Consider the following 27,283-nt stretch of genomic DNA (forward strand, 5'->3'; position numbering starts at 1 on the left):
ATGTATACTTTTCTATTTTTATTGTGTATTTAAGAAGAAACCCAAAAAAGTGGACGAATTTGGAAGGGAATTCCCCTGGGGATTCCCTAATTTTTTCTCCCAAATTGGCACAAAAAATTGACCTCTTGGAATTCGCTGAAAATTTCACGTTATGATCAAAATTGAACGCTTAATCCGGGAAAAATATGAATTTTCACATCAAGACAGCTGTTTTTGAAATAAATCGGACCAACGAGTTGCTGGCGCGCCAGCACTACCTGTCCGTTTTTTACGATTATTTAAAAAACTATAATCCTCACGTTAAAAATAACTCTTGTATCGTGATTACGGTTCAATTCTGAATCGAAATCATGTATTTTTAATTAGATTTAGAATTTAGTCAAAATTGAAAAAGTGGGAAGGCTATAGCCTTCTCATTTTCGTCAAAATCTGCAAAAATCGACATCTATTATAATTCAATAAAAACACACACGTCATACTCAAAATTGAACGCTGATTCCGGCTGTCACATTAGTTTTCCCGTTAATCATCTCGTTTTTGAATAAAACGCAATCGTAGTAGTTAAATGGCAAATGCCTTTATAATTGTAATTACGGAAAAAGTATGAGTCCTACGTAAAAACAATGTCGATTTTCGTGATCCTCGTTGAATTTTGAATCTAAATCATGTATACTTTTCTATTTTTATTGTGTATTTAAGAAGAAACCCAAAAAAGTGGACGAATTTGGAAGGGAATTCCCTGGGGATTCCCTAATTTTTTCTCCCAAATGGGCACAAAAAATTGACCTCTTGGAATTCGCTGAAAATTTCACGTTATGATCAAAATTGAACGCTTAATCCGGGAAAAATATGAATTTTCACATCAAGACAGCTGTTTTTGAAATAAATCGGACCAACGAGTTGCTGGCGCGCCAGCACTACCTGTCCGTTTTTTACGATTATTTAAAAAACTATAATCCTCACGTTAAAAATAACTCTTGTATCGTGATTACGGTTCAATTCTGAATCGAAATCATGTATTTTTAATTAGATTTAGAATTTAGTCAAAATTGAAAAAGTGGGAAGTTAGCCTTCTCATTTTCGTCAAAATCTGCAAAAATCGACATCTCTTATAATTCAATAAAAACACACACGTCATACTCAAAATTGAACGCTGATTCCGGCTGTCACATTAGTTTTCCCGTTAATCATCTCGTTTTTGAATAAAACGCAATCGTAGTAGTTAAATGGCAAATGCCTTTATAATTGTAATTACGGAAAAAGGATGAGTCCTATGTAAAAACAATGTCGATTTTCGTGATCCTCGTTGAATTTCGAATCTAAATCATGTATACTTTTCTATTTTTTTTGTGTATTTAAGAAGAAACCCAAAAAAGTGGACGAATTTGGAAGGGAATTCCCTGGGGATTCCCCTAATTTTTTCTCCCAAATTGGCACAAAAAATTGACCTCTTGGAATTCGCTGAAAATTTCACGTTATGATCAAAATTGAACGCTTAATCCGGGAAAAATATGAATTTTCACATCAAGACAGCTGTTTTTGAAATAAATCGGACCAACGAGTTGCTGGCGCGCCAGCACTACCTGTCCGTTTTTTACGATTATTTAAAAAACTATAATCCTCACGTTAAAAATAACTCTTGTATCGTGATTACGGTTCAATTCTGAATCGAAATCATGTATTTTTAATTAGATTTAGAATTTAGTCAAAATTGAAAAAGTGGGAAGGCCTTCTCATTTTCGTCAAAATCTGCAAAAATCGACATCTCTTATAATTCAATAAAAACACACACGTCATACTCAAAATTGAACGCTGATTCCGGCTGTCACATTAGTTTTCCCGTTAATCATCTCGTTTTTGAATAAAACGCAATCGTAGTAGTTAAATGGCAAATGCCTTTATAATTGTAATTACGGAAAAAGGATGAGTCCTATGTAAAAACAATATCGATTTTCGTGATCCTCGTTGAATTTCGAATCTAAATCATGTATACTTTTCTATTTTTTTTTGTGTATTTAAGAAGAAACCCAAAAAAGTGGACGAATTTGGAAGGGAATTCCCCTGGGGATTCCCCTAATTTTTTCTCCAAATTGGCACAAAAAATTGACCTCTTGGAATTCGCTGAAAATTTCACGTTATGATCAAAATTGAACGCTTAATCCGGGAAAAATATGAATTTTCACATCAAGACAGCTGTTTTTGAAATAAATCGGACCAACGAGTTGCTGGCGCGCCAGCACTACCTGTCCGTTTTTTCCGATTATTTAAAAAACTATAATCCTCACGTTAAAAATAACTCTTGTATCGTGATTACGGTTCAATTCTGAATCGAAATCATGTATTTTTAATTAGATTTAGAATTTAGTCAAAATTGAAAAAGTGGGAAGGCTATAGCCTTCTCATTTTCGTCAAAATCTGCAAAAATCGACATCTATTATAATTCAATAAAAACACACACGTCATACTCAAAATTGAACGCTGATTCCGGCTGTCACATTAGTTTTCCCGTTAATCATCTCGTTTTTGAATAAAACGCAATCGTAGTAGTTAAATGGCAAATGCCTTTATAATTGTAATTACGGAAAAAGTATGAGTCCTACGTAAAAACAATGTCGATTTTCGTGATCCTCGTTGAATTTTGAATCTAAATCATGTATACTTTTCTATTTTTATTGTGTATTTAAGAAGAAACCCAAAAAAGTGGACGAATTTGGAAGGGAATTCCCTGGGGATTCCCCTAATTTTTTCTCCCAAATGGGCACAAAAAATTGACCTCTTGGAATTCGCTGAAAATTTCACGTTATGATCAAAATTGAACGCTTAATCCGGGAAAAATATGAATTTTCACATCAAGACAGCTGTTTTTGAAATAAATCGGACCAACGAGTTGCTGGCGCGCCAGCACTACCTGTCCGTTTTTTACGATTATTTAAAAAACTATAATCCTCACGTTAAAAATAACTCTTGTATCGTGATTACGGTTCAATTCTGAATCGAAATCATGTATTTTTAATTAGATTTAGAATTTAGTCAAAATTGAAAAAGTGGGAAGGCTATAGCCTTCTCATTTTCGTCAAAATCTGCAAAAATCGACATCTCTTATAATTCAATAAAAACACACACGTCATACTCAAAATTGAACGCTGATTCCGGCTGTCACATTAGTTTTCCCGTTAATCATCTCGTTTTTGAATAAAACGCAATCGTAGTAGTTAAATGGCAAATGCCTTTATAATTGTAATTACGGAAAAAGGATGAGTCCTACGTAAAAACAATGTCGATTTTCGTGATCCTCGTTGAATTTTGAATCTAAATCATGTATACTTTTCTATTTTTTTGTGTATTTAAGAAGAAACCCAAAAAAGTGGACGAATTTGGAAGGGAATTCCCTGGGGATTCCCCTAATTTTTTCTCCCAAATTGGCACAAAAAATTGACCTCTTGGAATTCGCTGAAAATTTCACGTTATGATCAAAATTGAACGCTTAATCCGGGAAAAATATGAATTTTCACATCAAGACAGCTGTTTTTGAAATAAATCGGACCAACGAGTTGCTGGCGCGCCAGCACTACCTGTCCGTTTTTTCCGATTATTTAAAAAACTATAATCCTCACGTTAAAAATAACTCTTGTATCGTGATTACGGTTCAATTCTGAATCGAAATCATGTATTTTTAATTAGATTTAGAATTTAGTCAAAATTGAAAAAGTGGGAAGGCTATAGCCTTCTCATTTTCGTCAAAATCTGCAAAAATCGACATCTATTATAATTCAATAAAAACACACACGTCATACTCAAAATTGAACGCTGATTCCGGCTGTCACATTAGTTTTCCCGTTAATCATCTCGTTTTTGAATAAAACGCAATCGTAGTAGTTAAATGGCAAATGCCTTTATAATTGTAATTACGGAAAAAGTATGAGTCCTACGTAAAAACAATGTCGATTTTCGTGATCCTCGTTGAATTTTGAATCTAAATCATGTATACTTTTCTATTTTTATTGTGTATTTAAGAAGAAACCCAAAAAAGTGGACGAATTTGGAAGGGAATTCCCTGGGGATTCCCCTAATTTTTTCTCCCAAATGGGCACAAAAATTGACCTCTTGGAATTCGCTGAAAATTTCACGTTATGATCAAAATTGAACGCTTAATCCGGGAAAAATATGAATTTTCACATCAAGACAGCTGTTTTTGAAATAAATCGGACCAACGAGTTGCTGGCGCGCCAGCACTACCTGTCCGTTTTTTACGATTATTTAAAAAACTATAATCCTCACGTTAAAAATAACTCTTGTATCGTGATTACGGTTCAATTCTGAATCGAAATCATGTATTTTTAATTAGATTTAGAATTTAGTCAAAATTGAAAAAGTGGGAAGGCTATAGCCTTCTCATTTTCGTCAAAATCTGCAAAAATCGACATCTCTTATAATTCAATAAAAACACACACGTCATACTCAAAATTGAACGCTGATTCCGGCTGTCACATTAGTTTTCCCGTTAATCATCTCGTTTTTGAATAAAACGCAATCGTAGTAGTTAAATGGCAAATGCCTTTATAATTGTAATTACGGAAAAAGGATGAGTCCTACGTAAAAACAATGTCGATTTTCGTGATCCTCGTTGAATTTCGAATCTAAATCATGTATACTTTTCTATTTTTTTGTGTATTTAAGAAGAAACCCAAAAAAGTGGACGAATTTGGAAGGGAATTCCCTGGGGATTCCCCTAATTTTTTCTCCCAAATTGGCACAAAAAATTGACCTCTTGGAATTCGCTGAAAATTTCACGTTATGATCAAAATTGAACGCTTAATCCGGGAAAAATATGAATTTTCACATCAAGACAGCTGTTTTTGAAATAAATCGGACCAACGAGTTGCTGGCGCGCCAGCACTACCTGTCCGTTTTTTCCGATTATTTAAAAAACTATAATCCTCACGTTAAAAATAACTCTTGTATCGTGATTACGGTTCAATTCTGAATCGAAATCATGTATTTTTAATTAGATTTAGAATTTAGTCAAAATTGAAAAAGTGGGAAGGCTATAGCCTTCTCATTTTCGTCAAAATCTGCAAAAATCGACATCTATTATAATTCAATAAAAACACACACGTCATACTCAAAATTGAACGCTGATTCCGGCTGTCACATTAGTTTTCCCGTTAATCATCTCGTTTTTGAATAAAACGCAATCGTAGTAGTTAAATGGCAAATGCCTTTATAATTGTAATTACGGAAAAAGTATGAGTCCTACGTAAAAACAATGTCGATTTTCGTGATCCTCGTTGAATTTTGAATCTAAATCATGTATACTTTTCTATTTTTATTGTGTATTTAAGAAGAAACCCAAAAAAGTGGACGAATTTGGAAGGGAATTCCCTGGGGATTCCCCTAATTTTTCTCTCCAAATGGGCACAAAAAATTGACCTCTTGGAATTCGCTGAAAATTTCACGTTATGATCAAAATTGAACGCTTAATCCGGGAAAAATATGAATTTTCACATCAAGACAGCTGTTTTTGAAATAAATCGGACCAACGAGTTGCTGGCGCGCCAGCACTACCTGTCCGTTTTTTCCGATTATTTAAAAAACTATAATCCTCACGTTAAAAATAACTCTTGTATCGTGATTACGGTTCAATTCTGAATCGAAATCATGTATTTTTAATTAGATTTAGAATTTAGTCAAAATTGAAAAAGTGGGAAGGCTATAGCCTTCTCATTTTCGTCAAAATCTGCAAAAATCGACATCTATTATAATTCAATAAAAACACACACGTCATACTCAAAATTGAACGCTGATTCCGGCTGTCACATTAGTTTTCCCGTTAATCATCTCGTTTTTGAATAAAACGCAATCGTAGTAGTTAAATGGCAAATGCCTTTATAATTGTAATTACGGAAAAAGTATGAGTCCTACGTAAAAACAATGTCGATTTTCGTGATCCTCGTTGAATTTTGAATCTAAATCATGTATACTTTTCTATTTTTATTGTGTATTTAAGAAGAAACCCAAAAAAGTGGACGAATTTGGAAGGGAATTCCCTGGGGATTCCCCTAATTTTTTTCTCCCAAATGGGCACAAAAAATTGACCTCTTGGAATTCGCTGAAAATTTCACGTTATGATCAAAATTGAACGCTTAATCCGGGAAAAATATGAATTTTCACATCAAGACAGCTGTTTTTGAAATAAATCGGACCAACGAGTTGCTGGCGCGCCAGCACTACCTGTCCGTTTTTTACGATTATTTAAAAAACTATAATCCTCACGTTAAAAATAACTCTTGTATCGTGATTACGGTTCAATTCTGAATCGAAATCATGTATTTTTAATTAGATTTAGAATTTAGTCAAAATTGAAAAAGTGGGAAGGCTATAGCCTTCTCATTTTCGTCAAAATCTGCAAAAATCGACATCTCTTATAATTCAATAAAAACACACACGTCATACTCAAAATTGAACGCTGATTCCGGCTGTCACATTAGTTTTCCCGTTAATCATCTCGTTTTTGAATAAAACGCAATCGTAGTAGTTAAATGGCAAATGCCTTTATAATTGTAATTACGGAAAAAGGATGAGTCCTACGTAAAAACAATGTCGATTTTCGTGATCCTCGTTGAATTTCGAATCTAAATCATGTATACTTTTCTATTTTTTTTGTGTATTTAAGAAGAAACCCAAAAAAGTGGACGAATTTGGAAGGGAATTCCCCTGGGGATTCCCCTAATTTTTCTCCAAATTGGCACAAAAATTGACCTCTTGGAATTCGCTGAAAATTTCACGTTATGATCAAAATTGAACGCTTAATCCGGGAAAAATATGAATTTTCACATCAAGACAGCTGTTTTTGAAATAAATCGGACCAACGAGTTGCTGGCGCGCCAGCACTACCTGTCCGTTTTTTACGATTATTTAAAAAACTATAATCCTCACGTTAAAAATAACTCTTGTATCGTGATTACGGTTCAATTCTGAATCGAAATCATGTATTTTTAATTAGATTTAGAATTTAGTCAAAATTGAAAAAGTGGGAAGGCTATAGCCTTCTCATTTTCGTCAAAATCTGCAAAAATCGACATCTATTATAATTCAATAAAAACACACACGTCATACTCAAAATTGAACGCTGATTCCGGCTGTCACATTAGTTTTCCCGTTAATCATCTCGTTTTTGAATAAAACGCAATCGTAGTAGTTAAATGGCAAATGCCTTTATAATTGTAATTACGGAAAAAGTATGAGTCCTACGTAAAAACAATGTCGATTTTCGTGATCCTCGTTGAATTTTGAATCTAAATCATGTATACTTTTCTATTTTTATTGTGTATTTAAGAAGAAACCCAAAAAAGTGGACGAATTTGGAAGGGAATTCCCCTGGGGATTCCCCTAATTTTTCTCCCAAATGGGCACAAAAATTGACCTCTTGGAATTCGCTGAAAATTTCACGTTATGATCAAAATTGAACGCTTAATCCGGGAAAAATATGAATTTTCACATCAAGACAGCTGTTTTTGAAATAAATCGGACCAATGAGTTGCTGGCGCGCCAGCACTACCTGTCCGTTTTTTACGATTATTTAAAAAACTATAATCCTCACGTTAAAAATAACTCTTGTATCGTGATTACGGTTCAATTCTGAATCGAAATCATGTATTTTTAATTAGATTTAGAATTTAGTCAAAATTGAAAAAGTGGGAAGGCTATAGCCTTCTCATTTTCGTCAAAATCTGCAAAAATCGACATCTATTATAATTCAATAAAAACACACACGTCATACTCAAAATTGAACGCTGATTCCGGCTGTCACATTAGTTTTCCCGTTAATCATCTCGTTTTTGAATAAAACGCAATCGTAGTAGTTAAATGGCAAATGCCTTTATAATTGTAATTACGGAAAAAGGATGAGTCCTACGTAAAAACAATGTCGATTTTCGTGATCCTCGTTGAATTTCGAATCTAAATCATGTATACTTTTCTATTTTTTTTGTGTATTTAAGAAGAAACCCAAAAAAGTGGACGAATTTGGAAGGGAATTCCCTGGGGATTCCCCTAATTTTTCTCCAAATTGGCACAAAAAATTGACCTCTTGGAATTCGCTGAAAATTTCACGTTATGATCAAAATTGAACGCTTAATCCGGGAAAAATATGAATTTTCACATCAAGACAGCTGTTTTTGAAATAAATCGGACCAACGAGTTGCTGGCGCGCCAGCACTACCTGTCCGTTTTTTACGATTATTTAAAAAACTATAATCCTCACGTTAAAAATAACTCTTGTATCGTGATTACGGTTCAATTCTGAATCGAAATCATGTATTTTTAATTAGATTTAGAATTTAGTCAAAATTGAAAAAGTGGGAAGGCTATAGCCTTCTCATTTTCGTCAAAATCTGCAAAAATCGACATCTATTATAATTCAATAAAAACACACACGTCATACTCAAAATTGAACGCTGATTCCGGCTGTCACATTAGTTTTCCCGTTAATCATCTCGTTTTTGAATAAAACGCAATCGTAGTAGTTAAATGGCAAATGCCTTTATAATTGTAATTACGGAAAAAGTATGAGTCCTACGTAAAAACAATGTCGATTTTCGTGATCCTCGTTGAATTTTGAATCTAAATCATGTATACTTTTCTATTTTTATTGTGTATTTAAGAAGAAACCCAAAAAAGTGGACGAATTTGGAAGGGAATTCCCCTGGGGATTCCCCTAATTTTTTTCACCCAAATGGGCACAAAAAATTGACCTCTTGGAATTCGCTGAAAATTTCACGTTATGATCAAAATTGAACGCTTAATCCGGGAAAAATATGAATTTTCACATCAAGACAGCTGTTTTTGAAATAAATCGGACCAACGAGTTGCTGGCGCGCCAGCACTACCTGTCCGTTTTTTACGATTATTTAAAAAACTATAACCCTCACGTTAAAAATAACTCGTGTATCGTGATTACGGTTCAATTCTGAATCGAAATCATGTATTTTTAATTAGATTTAGAATTTAGTCAAAATTGAAAAAGTGGGAAGGCTATAGCCTTCTCACTTTCGTCAAAATCTGCAAAAATCGACATCTGTTATAATTCAATAAAAACACACACGTCATACTCAAAATTGAACGCTGATTCCGGCTGTCACATTAGTTTTCCCGTTAATCATGTCGTTTTTGAATAAAACGCAATCGTAGTAGTTAAATTGCAAATGCCTTTATAATTGTAATTACGGAAAAAGTATGAGTCCTACGTAAAAACAATGTCGATTTTCGTGATCCTCGTTGAATTTCGAATCTAAATCATGTATACTTTTCTATTTTTATTGTGTATTTAAGAAGAAACCCAAAAAAGTGGACGAATTTGGAAGGGAATTCCCATGGGGATTCCCCTAATTTTTTTCTCCCAAATGGGCACAAAAAATTGACCTCTTGGAATTCGCTGAAAATTTCACGTTATGATCAAAATTGAACGCTTAATCCGGGAAAAATATGAATTTTCACATCAAGACAGCTGTTTTTGAAATAAATCGGACCAACGAGTTGCTGGCGCGCCAGCACTACCTGTCCGTTTTTTACGATTATTTAAAAAACTATAATCCTCACGTTAAAAATAACTCTTGTATCGTGATTACGGTTCAATTCTGAATCGAAATCATGTATTTTTAATTAGATTTAGAATTTAGTCAAAATTGAAAAAGTGGGAAGGCTATAGCCTTCTCATTTTCGTCAAAATCTGCAAAAATCGACATCTCTTATAATTCAATAAAAACACATACGTCATACTCAAAATTGAACGCTGATTCCGGCTGTCACATTAGTTTTCCCGTTAATCATCTCGTTTTTGAATAAAACGCAATCGTAGTAGTTAAATGGCAAATGCCTTTATAATTGTAATTACGGGAAAAGGATGAGTCCTACGTAAAAACAATGTCGATTTTCGTGATCCTCGTTGAATTTCGAATCTAAATCATGTATACTTTTCTATTTTTTTGTGTATTTAAGAAGAAACCCAAAAAAGTGGACGAATTTGGAAGGGAATTCCCCTGGGGATTCCCCTAATTTTTCTCCAAATTGGCACAAAAATTGACCTCTTGGAATTCGCTGAAAATTTCACGTTATGATCAAAATTGAACGCTTAATCCGGGAAAAATATGAATTTTCACATCAAGACAGCTGTTTTTGAAATAAATCGGACCAATGAGTTGCTGGCGCGCCAGCACTACCTGTCCGTTTTTTACGATTATTTAAAAAACTATAATCCTCACGTTAAAAATAACTCTTGTATCGTGATTACGGTTCAATTCTGAATCGAAATCATGTATTTTTAATTAGATTTAGAATTTAGTCAAAATTGAAAAAGTGGGAAGGCTATAGCCTTCTCATTTTCGTCAAAATCTGCAAAAATCGACATCTATTATAATTCAATAAAAACACACACGTCATACTCAAAATTGAACGCTGATTCCGGCTGTCACATTAGTTTTCCCGTTAATCATCTCGTTTTTGAATAAAACGCAATCGTAGTAGTTAAATGGCAAATGCCTTTATAATTGTAATTACGGAAAAAGTATGAGTCCTACGTAAAAACAATGTCGATTTTCGTGATCCTCGTTGAATTTTGAATCCAAATCATGTATACTTTTCTATTTTTATTGTGTATTTAAGAAGAAACCCAAAAAAGTGGACGAATTTGGAAGGGAATTCCCATGGGGATTCCCCTAATTTTTTCTCCAAATTGGCACAAAAAATTGACCTCTTGGAATTCGCTGAAAATTTCACGTTATGATCAAAATTGGACGCTTAATCCGGGAAAAATATGAATTTTCACATCAAGACAGCTGTTTTTGAAATAAATCGGACCAACGAGTTGCTGGCGCGCCAGCACTACCTGTCCGTTTTTTACGATTATTTAAAAAACTATAACCCTCACGTTAAAAATAACTCGTGTATCGTGATTACGGTTCAATTCTGAATCGAAATCATGTATTTTTAATTAGATTTAGAATTTAGTCAAAATTGAAAAAGTGGGAAGGCTATAGCCTTCTCATTTTCGTCAAAATCTGCAAAAATCGACATCTGTTATAATTCAATAAAAACACACACGTCATACTCAAAATTGAACGCTGATTCCGGCTGTCACATTAGTTTTCCCGTTTATCATGTCGTTTTTGAATAAAACGCAATCGTAGTAGTTAAATTGCAAATGCCTTTATAATTGTAATTACGGAAAAAGTATGAGTCCTACGTAAAAACAATGTCGATTTTCGTGATCCTCGTTGAATTTCGAATCTAAATCATGTATACTTTTCTATTTTTATTGTGTATTTAAGAAGAAACCCAAAAAAGTGGACGAATTTGGAAGGGAATTCCCCTGGGGATTCCCCTAATTTTTTTCTCCCAAATGGGCACAAAAAATTGACCTCTTGGAATTCGCTGAAAATTTCACGTTATGATCAAAATTGAACGCTTAATCCGGGAAAAATATGAATTTTCACATCAAGACAGCTGTTTTTGAAATAAATCGGACCAATAATTGTAATTACGGAAAAAGTATGAGTCCTACGTAAAACCAATGTCGATTTTCGTGATCCTCGTTGAATTTCAAATCTGGAAGGACAAATTTGGAAGGGAATTCCCCTGGGGATTCTCCAAATTTTTTTCTCCAAATTGGCACACAAAAGTGACATCTTGGAATTCGCTGAAAATTGTACGTTATGATTAAAATTGAACGCTTAATCCGGTAAAAATAAGAGTTTTCACATCAAGACAGCTGTTTTTGAAATAAATTGGACCAACGCTTTGCTAGCGCGCCAGCACTGCCATTCCGTTTTTAACGTTTATTTTAAAAACTATCAGCCTGGCGTTTAAAAAAACCTGCGTATCGTGATTACTGTTTAATTGTGATTCTAAATCATTTATTGTTAACTTAATTTAGAACTTATTCAAAATTGAAAAAGTCTTCTTATATTTTCGTCAAAATCTGCAAAAATCGACATCGTCATTTAGTTTTGAAAAGAAAAGAAATTTAGAAAACTGCTTGACACTTTTAAATGTACAGAATGTTACACAATAAACATCGTGTGTATTGATTTGTCTCATCACCATACAATGAAATGAGTTGAGTGCAGTTGAAACACCGTAAAAAACGACGGAATAGCACATTGAAACATAAACGATATTTAAGTTGTTTTCTTACGTCAAATAACATATTTTGTTGCAGGTAATAGGCGACAACTGCGTATGGTTGCATTGTCAAATAGTAAGCTCATGTTTGTAACACAAACTTCCCCGTTGATTTGAGATCATCTTTTGCACAACATAAAAGGTGTAGTCTATCTAAGCCTTTTTTACATGTCGTCTGTAGTGAAAAGACCTGGTCGTTCTTGATATAAAGAGCCGCGTGGAACAGCCGTTGCCAGGGTGGCTTCGGTCGTAGCTATTGAGACGCAATAGGCTGACGTGTGACCAAGCGTGCCATGTCTCCGCAGTCCAGTTCCGTTACTCATTTCAAACATAACTAATATATGAACGTAAAAGGGAAATTAACCGCCTGTTTCCTTATTACAAAACCAATCAAAATTAATGTCGTTAAACATACCAGAGTTTGGTCTAGCACTGTGGGCGTCATCGTCCTCGCAGCAACGAACGAAACAGCTACACATTTGTGAAAATCTTCGTCTCCGAGTGCAACATCGCACCATCATACGCCGAAAGTTAGTCGACATGAACCTATATTTACAGAAACACCCATAATTATATTTAAAAAGGAAACACGCGATATGATTGTCATGATAGCTTACCCGTAAATAACAGGATTGATGCAACTGTGAACAAACGGGAGCAAATAGAAAACAAAACGTAATTGGTAAACCGTGTGGTCATAGCTGGGCAGGCCCCACTTGATTATTACATTCAGTAATAGCCTTGGTCCCCAACAAACGAGGAATAACAGAACGACCAATATCAGCATCTTGATGACCTGGTCAATGAAAATCAGTTCAATTTCCACCAACTCGATTCCATTCAATAAATCGCTATAATATACAATTAGTTTCATTATTTATTTTACTATCACCTGTTTACGGGCTTGTTTAGCACCGTCACCGCTGCGTGAATGACCGTACTTATTGGCCGGTTTACGAGCGTGATGATGCTCTTGAGGATGAGATTGCACGTGGCTAAGCCGGCCTGCGACAGTGTTGAGTCCTGGGCCGTGATTGGATCCCCATCCTGTTTGAACATTTTGTACGTCGAGACGGCGAGGTGAGCCGCTGTTGCATTCGCGTGTCATGGCCGTGATTTGCTTTGTGGAAAGCCATAGCTCCTGAATGACTCGTGAGTAGCAGATAATCATGAGCAGTAGCGGAAAGACGAGCATGATGAGAAGTTGATAAAGGGCGATGACGAAACCGCTGTAAGCACCTAAACCTTGATCTTGGCCAATATCTCCCGTATCCATGCAATCTTCCGATAGATTTCATTGTTGTAATTAATTTCTTTTTTTATTCTTTACAAATCTATAAATAGTTGAAGTATTCAAAAATGTTGACTCACAGTGAACGGCAACGGACGTCTTGTTGTTATAATAGATGTATGTCACGCTGTCCTATTCACATTCAACATAACCAAACCAAAAATCAATTCTCTTTCTTCAATCATCAAGTCTTTTGCACTCTGTTAAAGAAGTAAAACTTACTCTGGCCCAAACGGACGGAGCTGTTAGTAAAAGGGCAAAAATCCAGACTGCAATCAATGCTCTTCTGCAATTGTGCAGCGTGCAAAACGATCGTGATTTCATTGGGTATACAATGACTAAATACCTGTAAAAGAATTGAAAATCTGAATAATAAATTGATCAAAATATATTGCCAGCTTTATTTTTTGCTTCCGAAATACAAATTTTAAAACCGGGCTACGGATATATAAGACTCCTATATATATAAGATTCCTATACTATCAACAAAACGGCAGCCTCTCATATATTCCGCTATTTATACATTGTATAATTTCGACATAGTTTCATACTCTTTGCAGCTGTCAGTCGTAAATTATAGTATGTAGATGTCATTATCGATCTAAGTTATACAGTTGACTTTAACTGCGCAACTATTATTCGACCACAAATCAACGGATTATGCCATCAGTGACTATATCCTATAGACTATATATAAGTCCTAATGGTCGAAATCCAATCAAGTAGAAGCAGAAAGTAATTATGTCAAAAGACCGAAGAACAATGATTTCCCCTTCATCTAACGATGCATTAGCTGTAATTGATTAAATTTCAGTCCAAATTTGGGCAAGAAAAAATATATATATATCGCAAGCGTAACTTTCGTAATCTTCTTCCATATAGAAATAGGCATTGCAGTAGAGGACACGAGGAGCCGAACGTGACTTGTATTAAACTATATGCCGCCTACATGTTTAATCAACCGTAACATGGGAGTTGTATGCCCTCCAGAGTCCCACTTTACTTTGTTCAAAAGGCGTTTCCTTTTAAAACACACACAGCACACACCTTTCCTTGTTATATCAATCTAAGGCGTCAATTCGTACAAGTGGGCAGAAATAAATCCACGTTCGTGTTTCACCTTCAAAGCCTTTAATAGAGACTGCTTGCTAGTATATATGGTAGCATTGGTTGTATATAGACTATATATAGGCACGAGTTTAACAGTTGGAACAGCAAAATCGCTGGAAACACCTTGATTACAAAATCAAACATTTTGCAGCAATCAAAGAAAATGCGACAACATTTTTGTGTTCACCTTTCTAAGCTGACTGCTGTGAGATTGAGAACGGAAGCGACAGCTGACAACATTTCCACATAGTACTGCAGTTGACAGAGTCGGCCGCCTTTTGTCCACGGATTCAGGAAGTAGCCCATGGTCTCGAGCGGGGCGCTCACAGCTACCAACAGAAGATCAGCCACCGCCAAGCTCACCAGAAACATGCTATTGTCAAGTTAAAAGAAAAACAATTGGAATTATTCGTTATAGACCCTACGTTGTTTCCAATCTACATCCAGCATAAACATACATCATTCACACGGCTACTTCATATGTACATTTATCCTCTAAAATCATTCATTTTTACTGAGATTCGCTTACGAATGATTAGACTGTAATCATTGCCGCATAAATTATAAGGTATAACGAATGCGGAAACAACGGATCGTTTTGTTGGCACGACGAATAGGAAACATGTCGGTGACTGCGTATAACCGTTAAGAACGTCTCGCCCATTTCGCCGTGGCTTGTACATAACAAATCCCGAGGCCATATATAAAAGAACCCAACCGAAACGTCGGAACTTCCGAGTTTTTGCATAAAGCTCTATACACATCGCTGCGGTATAGGAACCGAGTCCAAATCTGCGACCAAAGCAAATATAGCATCTGAGATAAAACATCGAGAGTTGCCAACTGAAAACGATTTCTCTTAAGTATATATATATATTTACAGGTATATTAAAAGACTATATATACACAAGGATATATAAAAAGCATAAAGATAGACGTGAAACTAAACACACCAATGTGCGATGCATTTTTTACTCTCTTAATATAAATCTAACGTCATTCCATCTGCCTGAATTCGTGCCATTTGCATATACATCTAATCAAATATGCATGAGATGGGTAATTTGAATAACGCAACTGGACGGATAATATTCCCGACAGCTGTCTATGTTAATATAAAAAATACATGATGACATGAGAAACTTTTGACTTTGCCAAAATGAAGCTTCGTTTATTTTGGCTGAAAAAAAAAAAGAATGTGTGGGCGGACGAAGACGATCGCGAGCAACGAACGTTTACAAATAATATCGTTCGTATCAGTTGAGTTGACGCATCAAAGAATAAGAAGCAATATAAAACTGTATAGATCACAATTCAGCCTTTTGAAAGATCGAAACTAAAGGCATGTCGCTGTACATGTGCAAACGGAAGACCCCAAAAAGATATCAGATATGTAGTCTAATAATACAGATACACAAATTTCTTTTTCTTTCGCAATAAAAAGGACGAGGCTCGACGCATTGTGACAAAGTCTATGCTAACGTTAACTGTTTCCACCATTCCACTTTTTTGTTGAACTTTTTTCCCTTTTTTTTTAAAGAAATATATCTTTAAAAGATATTATATTAGCCCTTTACATTTGTGTTATACACTTGTTACAAGAAAGCATCGCCATCTCTTTTAATTTCATGGGTATACCATAATACAATAAGCTTCGTTGCTCAAAACGAATGGTCGCATCCAACTAATGGAAATCGATTTCTGTTCGTCCGTGACCATTATGCAACTATGTTCAGATCACGGATCCGTTGCTCCGTTCAGTCGGCATGCGCTGCCTGCCCGTGACTTGATAGCCGCAACTGGTCATCCGACCCGAATTACCGAAATGAACGAAAATGATTAGAGACCGCGGCTTATTGGTCACGTAGTTACACTTTTCTCGCTGCAATATGACCAGCAAAAAGTCACGTGTTATTTAATTACGATACCATGTCATATACCATCAAATATATGTGTATATGTACGTAATATATATTTCCATCAGGGATAATAAAGCGCAAGCAACTGATGGCATTCGTCCCTCGACTATCAAAGTTATTTATTATGGCCTGCTGTCTTCCGAACTTTCAATGCCAGCCTTTGAAGTGTTGGTCTGTGCGTGCTAACTTGCTCTGATTTTCAACCGAACTTCTCCTATATTGTCTGAGCATTGGAACTCGGTGTAAATGTACATGGGTAATAGCACATTGATATGGTTTTCTGGTTGAATAAACACCTCGACTGCTGTGGAGATGGATTATAATGATTTATAGCACGTCATTATATAGACGTCGTACTATATTTGCATGGAATTGAGGTTTCGTTTTTTCTTTAAAATTTGCCTATTAGATGAAGAGCGATAAAGGGAACCTTCGATGGGCTTCACGATTGAACGTATTTTTTTTTTAATACGGGAACGAGACGCGGAGGTGGAAGTCTGAAAAGAAGAAAGCCACGCTCTTCTTGTCATTTTTGTCTCTCATATTCTCGCATGACTGCACTGATCACGCGTTACCACTGGACTATATATTAGTCTAAAGCGTGCACACTTGGTTGAACCACGTCGCTCGTGTCTGCAATTACGTTTAATTCCTATTCTCTTTATCGCATCATTTTCTTTTTCGATGCATTCAATTTATCCTTTTGGAGTGATGTAGACTATAGATAATAAAAGACAAGACAATAAAAAAAAAACAATCAGCCAATCTATTGCAGTTTAGCGTGTTGCATCACGTCCTCTATAAATCGAGCTAACTATATAATCAAACTATTCGTATACAGTCCGATTCCATCTAAGATTAAGTAAGCAGATGGGCAATTGACAAACAAGAAAAAATATATATAGACTATATCTCTGTAATGGGACTATGCATCAAATACTGTATATAAGCTGAGATGGGAATTAAAACATTTTTGATTGAACGATAACGGTATTTGGATAACGAGGTCAGACCTGTACAGCAGCAAACGACTAACCAAACATCAGAAGCAGAAGGCAAAAATCGAGTGATTCAATCAGTAGCTCTTGTGTCCTGGAAATACACACACAAAAAACAGGGCTAGCGATCCTGAAAGTCTTCCGGAAATAAATTCCACTTCGCTACATTAATCGGACATACCTAGTTGGCATGTCCGGTTAATATACGCTTGGTAGGCTATACAGTTCAATAAGTGTATAGCCTACATTGAACCTGATTTTCCCCCATTTATCTATTGCTCTCTCGCTTTACTCCTTTATATGTACGATGATATCACATCTATCTACTTTGTTTTCATTGGCTGGAATTGCACCTTGCGGGACTGTCGAATTATTGCGGTATTGATCGTCGTCGGGAGCTGCCATTTCTTTTAGACTAGGTCTACATTCTTTTTTTATTTTTCTTATTTATACAGCAATGACAGATAGCTAGTCCCAGCTGCAGTTGGGACCATCACCAAACATTTAAAAGAAACAAACATAAAAAATTAGACAAAGAAAACAGCGATTTAAGTCTTGAAGTTAGCCTATATATAGTCTACAGTCAAAACAAAGCTCTATAAATGCTTGCTACGCCTTTATTAGATCAAATCAACAACCCAATGTTCAATCATATATACAACCCAGTATCTAGGATGAAACTCATCCTGCTTGTTATCAGCAACACGTAAAAAGATAAAGAAAATACGATGCAAAATAATGAAACAACATCAAAAGAGCTCTTTCACCAAAATTAAAAGGCTTTCGCGGTGTATCTTAATATACATGCAGTGAAATATGTATAGGTAACAGAGACCGCCAACGGAAAGTCGACGGGAACTAACAATTCGGCCTTGGTGACACAGAAAAGCTTTAACGAGCATCTACGAAAGGGTAGGGGGACGTCAAGTGTTATGTAAGTATTTCGGTTACTATATCTACGCGTGCATTATGCCTATAGGGTCTAACAAAGGGTGACGAAGGCCAATCATTCGTATGGTATTCAGCAAGCTGATTACATTTTCGATTATAACGTATAGTGTCGCTTCGTGTAAGACTAATTATACACGTAGGTCTATTATATACAATATAAATAGATGTGTACGTCTACATTGATCGTACTACTCGCTCGACAGTTGAGCCAAGAACCAGACAGGCAATGCACTCGTTCGCTTGTATTCCCTTTCGTGTTGTTCCCCCCTTTTTTTTTTTCATCCAACATTTTCCCGTCTTCTTTGATTTTTGTTTTCTAAACCTGTTTTCTGCTGTAACAACATTTGGTGATGGTTTTTTCCTTTTTTTTTGTGAAGGCAATTGGCCATTATTTACGCGTACCCTGCTGTATATAAGGTCCTATCATGGAGTGTTACTTCATCTTGGAAGTGTCAGGCGCACGCAATTGTCAAACATTGATCTGCTTGATCTTTTTTTTTCTTCTCTTTTTGTACCGTTGGTCCTCACAGGAATCGTATGACTGGGTAAACGCATAACGAAAAAAGAATGAAAAGAAATATTGGTCAGAAAAAACAAAATTGTGGCTTACGTAGACTTGAAAAGGTGAAGTGGACAAGGACAACAACGAGCTGTGCAAAGCCTAAATTAAAACTAGATGTTACGTAACGACGATATTGACACCCCAAACTTGGGTGTCATGTTTTGCTGCGTATATTTATACTGGGCCTACGATTTAAAAACAACACACACACACAAGAACTTTTGAGAATCTTGAAATTGAAATGCGGAAAAGTTGAATCGAAAAATACCAAAAGAAAAATAAAAACTGTGCTAAACCAAAGCACATCCACAGCAGATATAGCAGAGAAACTGTATATTTTTATATCTCTTATACTTTCCCAGCATGTTCTTTTCATTTATTTATTTATTATTATTTTTTTTTTTACTATGTGTTAAATGGCTTGGCTTTCAGTCACGTAGCCACTTGGAAAAATATAGTCCTAACGTAAATAGCATTTACATCTGGCATTGGCAGTTATTTCTGCAACGATTTTTAGCTTTTGCCAAAGCCTTAGCTATATATACTCATCTTGTATATATATGGTCTTACTTCTTCTTCTTTTTTTTTTTCAAGAGAAAAACATCAAAGTTCAAATGTCATAAACACAAGAACTGGAGCCATCAGCCCAAAGATATTATGTAACAAATAAAAAAAAAAAAAGGGGGGAAAGTTACTATAAAAGTCAATGGTGATCGAAGAGCAAAGACTAATAAAAAAAAAAAAAAGAATAGAAGCACTATATAGTATATGGCCTCTGCTGACGAACGTCAATATTGATACAACGCATCAAGTTCTTGATCTTTCAGGTTGAACGTTAGCTGACAACCATTTTTTTTTTTTATTGTTTTTTTTTTTTTAGTGGTAGTTCAATCCAGCACGTTATACAGCGGGACCTGAAGAGTATATACAAACAATGCAGAAAACGGATCAGACAGGACACACAGAACCCCTTAAAAATAATTCTACGCACACAGCTAGCATACCAACGGAAAATTCATATAGGCTATACAGCATTTCTACTTCAACGCAATTCCCGTCCGTGATGGCGTAAAGATTCAAATTAAACATCGCTTTTATTTGATGTTGCGTGTAAAAGCGTCGGGGATAGATGTATTACCACGAGACGTGACAAAAATGAGGTCATTGTAATTTTATTTATACATGCAGCGTTGGTTGTTATATAAGGATTTTGTAATGGTATATATAAGCATGATGACATTTGTTCTCGACTTTAGATGCGTTTATATATAGGACGTACTTCTTTGAAACAAACAGCCCATTTTCTTTTTTCCTGATGGCTCGTTTTGTATATTCAACTCCTCAAGTCAACGACTAAAAGTTAAAAAACAAAAATGACACGCCTAGATTTTTCGGCATCTATTTGGACTAACGTTGCCGGCGTTTTTCGCCAGTAAGTATATAGGATCAACTGAATACAGTATTTTTAAAGAGAAGACGCTTATAGTCTATTGGGAAATGTTAAATTCCTTATTCCCTTTTGTCGGATAGCGTCTGCTCGTTCGCCGTATGCTCGACTGATGTTGTCTGATTCAGCTCGTAAGATAGGGCAATCCAATTTTGTTTAACGGGTACTTGCTGCTTTCAGTGCCATGTGTGCAAGCCCTATATGTAGGCTACCCCCGTGTGTGCGTCGCGTGTCTAATAGATGGTAGGTCTACACACCAACGACAAGTTCTATCGATGCTCTCGTTTTTTTTCTTTCTTTCTTTCTTTCATTTTATTCTTATTTCTTTCCATTGCGCAGCACCAAGACCCTATATAACACGTCCGTTTCAATTTTCCCGCAAATTGCTGCCCTTACACATCCATATATATAGTACCTTTGTACAAATGGCGATCATTCAACCACGTCTTTCGATTATTGAATTCCTTGATTTCATTGTGGCTGCGCGTATATAGGCAGACCGAGGGCGTCGTACATGTCTGGGCTGTTTAAAAGAGATGAAAAACATTTTTTTTCAAATATTTCTGCCATTCTTTATTTTTTGTATAAGCTACTTCGATTTTTTTTTTTCAAGCGCCCCGCTTCTATTCAGTAGAGTCTAGTCTATACAGCATTTAATGGAATCCTCATTGCTGCAAAGTTCGTTCTCCTTAACATCCGTGCATATGAATTTAACAAAAGAAAAGGCTAAACAAAATGCTGGCAAGATTGCTGCTCTAACAATGTAATGATCGATTAAAGATAGAATGCGAAAATTGAACGATCATTTCCAACTCGTCGCAATATTTTTCTGCAGAAAAAGGTATAAAAAGCAGTTCGTATGATGCTGTTCAAGAAAATCAACGACTCATTTGTCCTCGTTCTTTGTTTGATTGCGCTGGTGTCATGATCAAATAACGAACGTATAGCCTAATGAGTTTATTTAGAATATTGATCTCTCCACGTGTCATTCGTGAAGAATTCCATGAAATGAATTTCAGTAGACTATAAACGTATAGATATTTCTTACGGTAGTATCAAATGTCAGTAGGACATTTCATATCTAGAGCACTTAATATAAGTAGAGAAAAAATATAGAACGATTATACGAAAACATGTATTCGGCCCAAAGTGATTAGGCCTAGTGTGCTCCGTGCCCATAAGTCTAAATATAACTAGGTTATATATTTATCCGCACCGGGAAACGCACGATTATTTGTCTCTCACGCCTATAATATACAGTAATTTGTAACGCGATATCTACACATCACAATCTCCGACCGTTTGTCACCAACGAGGCTTTCACGAATGGAGACGCGTGCATATACTAAATTGTATATAGTCTATACAGACATTAAAAGCAGAAGCGAATTCAAAGCTTCAAAGATTTCTTCTTTTGATTGCGTAAATCTTTTTTTTTTTTTTTTTTAAGAAATTTCCAGCCTCCGAAATGGAAAGCGAAAGCATGCTTTGATTCGTCAGGCAATAAAAGAAAATGAACCTAAAAAACAAAAAGATATACGCAGATGAGTGCACAGATTTTAGGCCGTGTATCGTCCGATTGATTGAAAATAAAATCAGCCAAGCGTGACTCGTTTCTTCGTTAAATAAAATATTAAAAAAAAAAAAGAAAACAAGCACAGCAAGACGAAGACATTAACACGCGAGCAGAAAAGGGGAGAAAAACATCATTTGGGGGGGCTTTCACACAAGGCTGGAAAAGAGGAATGATGTTGCCCCGGCGATGATGTTCCCTTTTCAATGCTCATTCTCTTTGGCGCAATATTTTTCTTTCAGATTTTGCGGAAAGACGTCAGCCGTCTCACACTCTTGTCACGTGAGAGAGTGAAAGCCACAAGCCACAGAACGGAGCCAACAATCTATTTTTTTTTTTTTTTTTTGTGAGGCTTGTCGGCTGCGTCGCATTATATTCGCATGAAAAATGGTTTCTTCAAAGCTCCTCCCTCTACTTTTGGTTACAAAAGAGATACTAATAGCAGTGCACCCTGCCCAGCAGAAAGTTTGAACATATAAAGTTCCCTGCATATTAAACGACAGAAAGACGTTGAGATTCGTTCGTTAAATCCGCGCCATTTGTTACGCAAGTAGCTGTACTTTACTATACAGAAAACGCTAATGAATCGCAAAACCCCCAAATACAAAGAATGGCAGAATGGATGAGAAATATACTACAGCACCGAAAGTAATCTGATTTCAGAATCCACTACATAGTCGAATCTCCTCGGCATCTGTATGCGATGCGCCATCGTTCTTATTGTAGATAGACGCGGACGCTCGTTATATAGTTATTAAGGTAGCCTAATCAAAATCGACTGAATTACGGTAGAGACAACAACAACAAAATGGGGGGAGACGAGGAAAACAAAAATTGGGTAAAAGACTTATAACGTGCTGCCATATAGATGATGAAGACCAAGAACAGACAGCAAATTATAATCGGTCCTGGTCTGACGCTGTTCCATATCTCCACCCTCGTGTTCCTATAATCGACTGCTGAGTTGGAGCACGAATGATGATGGCAGTCATGTTCGTGATGATGGTGATTGCTCTGGGACACTGCGATGATGGAGTTGAGCCTGTTTTCTATATATATACTACATATTGTACGGCCGTATGTGTAGAAGCTAACGTAACAGATGATGGGAACACGTATATATAAAGCTCTTTCTTTTTGGCATCATGCGCGCCAAACATGCGGAAACATTATGGCATCCATTAGAGACAAGTCTGGAACGGCGCCTCATCATTACCGCATGTTCCCCCGATTGTCTTCGTTATAGTCATCGGCTTTGTCGGTCTATAAAATTCTAATATATAAGTTGAATATGCTGGGATTCAAGTTTCTATATACATTCGGCTCAAGGCAACGTAGAAAACTTGAATGTTTTGCACTATAAACTATGAAGAAGAAAAAGCCAAGCATGAATCTGGTTTGCAAACTCAACGTATAGACCACTGAAAACTATTTTCAAGCCGTTCAATCAGACAGATAACTTTCTATGTAGATAGTCTACTTGTGTTTAATTTTCAGTGATTTGAACCGAAAAAGAGACTCGGTAAATAACAGTTGGCTTATGTCACTCAACGTTTTCCCAACCAACCTCTCGTACATTAACAAGTCCATAATTAAGGCTGTTGGTCGCAACAGATTACGGTGACAAAACTGATGGGCCCTTCAAACGTTCACCCTAAAATGAGTTTTTTAAATGTTTTATCGTGTCTTATACTGTAATCCAAAAAACGTGATCCGCTATAACGTACAGCCAGTTATGTAGTCGAGGCTTATAGACTACTAATAATATATATATACAAAGGTCATTCTACATAGAACTGCTATAAATTAAAGCTTATATTTCGTTTGGATGTGTATGTGCTGCTGGTTGTTGGCAGGGAAAAAAAAAACTCGTTTCACAGCTTATCTCCGTCCACTGTTTGTTTTGTTTGTTTTTTTTATTCTTTTTCCATCGAGAAAAGTTCAATGCATTCTCGATGGAATCCAAGTATTTATGTGGCGCGCGGCTGTTGTGGAATTGGCATCTGCCTCGGTGGAACGTGACAGAATCATGATTGCTTGAAATATACAGTAGCCTACGCAAAGCACATCATCCGATCCTATTTGCTGCTCTCTTTCTTATTATTCTAAATTCTTTATTCCATCACTCTTATATAAATATACAGTATAGGCTACTATATAGGCTATGTAGATGCAGCATATTTCTAAGATGGACCAAAACCTATATATACTGAATTTGTGTAATAATTCCATATATTTTTACAAAAGTCAGATATTGAAAGCATATCGAGTGTATAGCAAACGAGATAATAACCTCTGTTGCTCTGAATGCCCATAGACTTGTCTATACTTGTTTCTATGTAGGCTATACCCTCAATTGAAATTGTGATTAGATTATACACATAGCAAAGGTAGATCTGTATATAGGATGCCTTCCCAAATTTGATTCCATCTATTATTTTCACTATTTTATTGAAATGAAAAAAAATAATGAAAAATCAATCAATAAAACTATAAAGGAAAAGATGACTGTTAACGGCCTCAAAGTCTCGGACGCATATACAACACGCTCGACTGAACGGGAATCAAATGTCAGTTGAAATGCGGAGAGCCAGTCCGTGACGTCTTGATTCAACCGAGAACCTCCTTATATATTCAAAATTGCCTCTCCAGTTGGCCAACGTGGCTCAACAACCAGACGCACGATCGATCTCTTTGATTTGGCTGTCATCTGTAAAGTACAAAAACAGCCAACACACTATAAAGATATGGCGTGTGATATTTGTTTTCCAAATCCTTATTTGGTGATGCCTATCTCTTCTGTAGTCTACGCACAGGATTTCGCACAGCCATAACTTTTGCTGCTCTTTGTTCAGCCGAGTTGAAGCATGTTTTTTAAATTGCACGCCTTTACACGACCCAGCAGCAATCAGCCAATTGGCTTACATATAAAACAAACGCTCCAGTTCCGTTTGTAGATCCTTGGGTATGCGCCTTTTATATTCGACTGTATGCACAGTCATGTACAGAGAAATCCTTAGGCTGCTTGTTGATTACTTTTTAATGAAGGATTCTACGCACTTTTTTCTTTAATTGAAGCGCATTCGTAATCGAGGCTTTTTTTTTTCACTCCTCTTTTCGTCTTTGACATTAATTCCGTGTAATCAGCGATAGAACAAGAAGCAGGGGGGGTGGGGGGTGAAAGCAAGTCAAATGCCGTTGCGTGATTGATTTGAAATCCGATTACGATTCACATCCTGTGACCGCTTTCATCTTCAGCGCTCTTCCTTTGCTCTTTCGATTTTATACTTTCCCCTAGACGATGGCCGATCGTCTTATTAAATAGCCTCTTTGCATGTAATTTTTGAAAAACCCGCCATCATCGCCAGTTTCCCACCGTTTACGCTCAGTTCATTACGTTACCAACTGTGTATGGTCTATCAGTGAGTTAAGAGAGCCGAGCAAGAAGGAACGTTTCAAACGATTGAAATTTGCGAGGAAAGTATTAAAGAAAACAACATGCTAAATCAACCGTCTGAAAACAAGTACCTGCAAATGAAGGATTTAACTTCATTTTTCTTTCCAAATACGAAAAGGAAATAAAAGAAAGTATATAATATTAGACTACATACAATTTGTCGATAAAAAAATGGGCTGATGATTGAATTATCTGTCGCACGTTGCAGCACATGCCGTTCAAATGATTATGAAACTGCAGTCACGCATTGCCTGTAGGGCTTTCGCATTCTTATAAGATTGTGTTGCTTTGCTTTCAGCAAAATCTTGTATGCCATTATGCTGTGGAATAAAACCTTATATAACAACAGTCGTGCTATAGTTTTTGTTGCAATTAGTTTCAACTACGCATTTTGGATGGCGCTTCTATAATTTAGAAGGGTGAAAGCTATAAAACACCGTAATTTTCATATATACCATTATATACAAAAGAGCATGATGTATAATAGTCCACATATAGTTATTGAGCACTCATGTAAATAAAGCTAACCTGGTAACGGAGCGCTCGCCGTGTCCGCGACTCATGGTGCTAATAACGACAATGTTTCCGGCCAGGCCAATTACGAAAGTGATAACGTGCGTCAAAACGATGGGCAAGAAATTGGGATTATTCTTCCACGGCAACAGCATTTCTTCGGCGTTTTCCATGAAGATCAGCGAATGAGAACCCGACAATTCACCTGCATTTGATCAAAAGTATATGTACAGTTCATTTATTTAATTATTGATTGATTTCAAAATATCACACCCCAATCTAGGTCTAATAAACAGATTTTCGTGGCGAATTTCATCTCTGTTGCCCTAAGAGATTCCCTTTATTTAAAAGCATAATATAATCTTATAAGAAAGAGAAAAAAACAAATGGGATAACATATTAAACCCTATACTCGGAAAAGATTGGACTTACCTAACAACGATTCGATCGGACTTGGAGACCGGTTGCTGCTGGTGTTGATGTTAACCAATTCATCCTCCGTGGACACATCCAGCGGATAACTGTCTAAGCCGTGCCAGTTAATGTCGGACATGTTTTGCGCATCATCCGACATTTTTTTTTTTTTTAAATCTCCGATCAGATCAGAAAATAACAAAAAAAAACAAAAAAACTAAACTGTTTGTTCACTCTCAGCTTGTATACGTTGATATTTTTGTATTCGCTTTAAACCGCAAGTTCCGCAAAAACGTGAGCCAAACGATTCGTTTTCAAGTACGGCCACTGTAAGATCCACCAGCCAATTATATACACTTCTCAGATTTTGTTTTAAAAACAAATATATGTATTGTGTGTGTGTGTGTGTGTGTGATCCTTTCTTGTTGAACTGGCCAAGATGAAAATCCTGGAAGAAAACGACGTCGAACAAGTCTCTCGTTGCCACGATCAAAGCGAATGGCGTGCAAAAAGCGCCGATCACGTCACTTATTCACCCCCCCCTTTTCAGACTCTGATGTGCTTTCTTCTTTGTTTGTGTGTCTTGCCGTGTGCACGCGTCTTCGCTGTGCATACAATTTTTCTTTTTCGTCCTGGCTATACAGTCGCGTATATAGCGACTTGGAGCACATGCGCTGCCCAGGATGCACAGCACGAGGCGGGCACTCAGTCCAGCAGCTTAGCTCGTGCGCATCGGCTCTCCCTTCCCCTCCCTCTTTTTTTTTTTTTTGCAATTGGGTTAACCTCGTCTGATGAAAAAAACAAATAAGCAAAAGAAAATACGGAGGAAAGTGAAAGAAAACGCGTGGAGAAAAATATATTTAGGAAAAAA

General features: G+C 36.2%; 1 protein-coding gene across 1 annotated transcript; it reads right to left on the bottom strand.

Moving 5' to 3' along the window:
• Positions 1 to 12,056: 12,056 nt before the first annotated feature.
• LOC116924554 (C-X-C chemokine receptor type 4) lies at positions 12,057 to 27,024 on the bottom strand. Its single transcript, XM_032931073.2, has 9 exons — positions 26,431 to 27,024; positions 26,014 to 26,203; positions 14,766 to 14,951; positions 13,691 to 13,814; positions 13,549 to 13,600; positions 13,070 to 13,458; positions 12,795 to 12,973; positions 12,593 to 12,723; positions 12,057 to 12,511 (listed from the first exon to the last, which is right to left on the bottom strand). The coding sequence occupies exons 1-9, from the start codon at positions 26,570 to 26,572 to the stop codon at positions 12,342 to 12,344; spliced, it is 1,563 nt and encodes a 520-aa protein (XP_032786964.2). The 5' UTR covers positions 26,573 to 27,024; the 3' UTR covers positions 12,057 to 12,341.
• Between the last annotated feature and the right edge of the window lie 259 nt (positions 27,025 to 27,283).

Source organism: Daphnia magna, linkage group LG6 (genome assembly GCF_020631705.1).
Source record: "Daphnia magna isolate NIES linkage group LG6, ASM2063170v1.1, whole genome shotgun sequence".
Classification (NCBI taxonomy): Eukaryota; Metazoa; Arthropoda; class Branchiopoda; order Diplostraca; family Daphniidae; genus Daphnia; species Daphnia magna.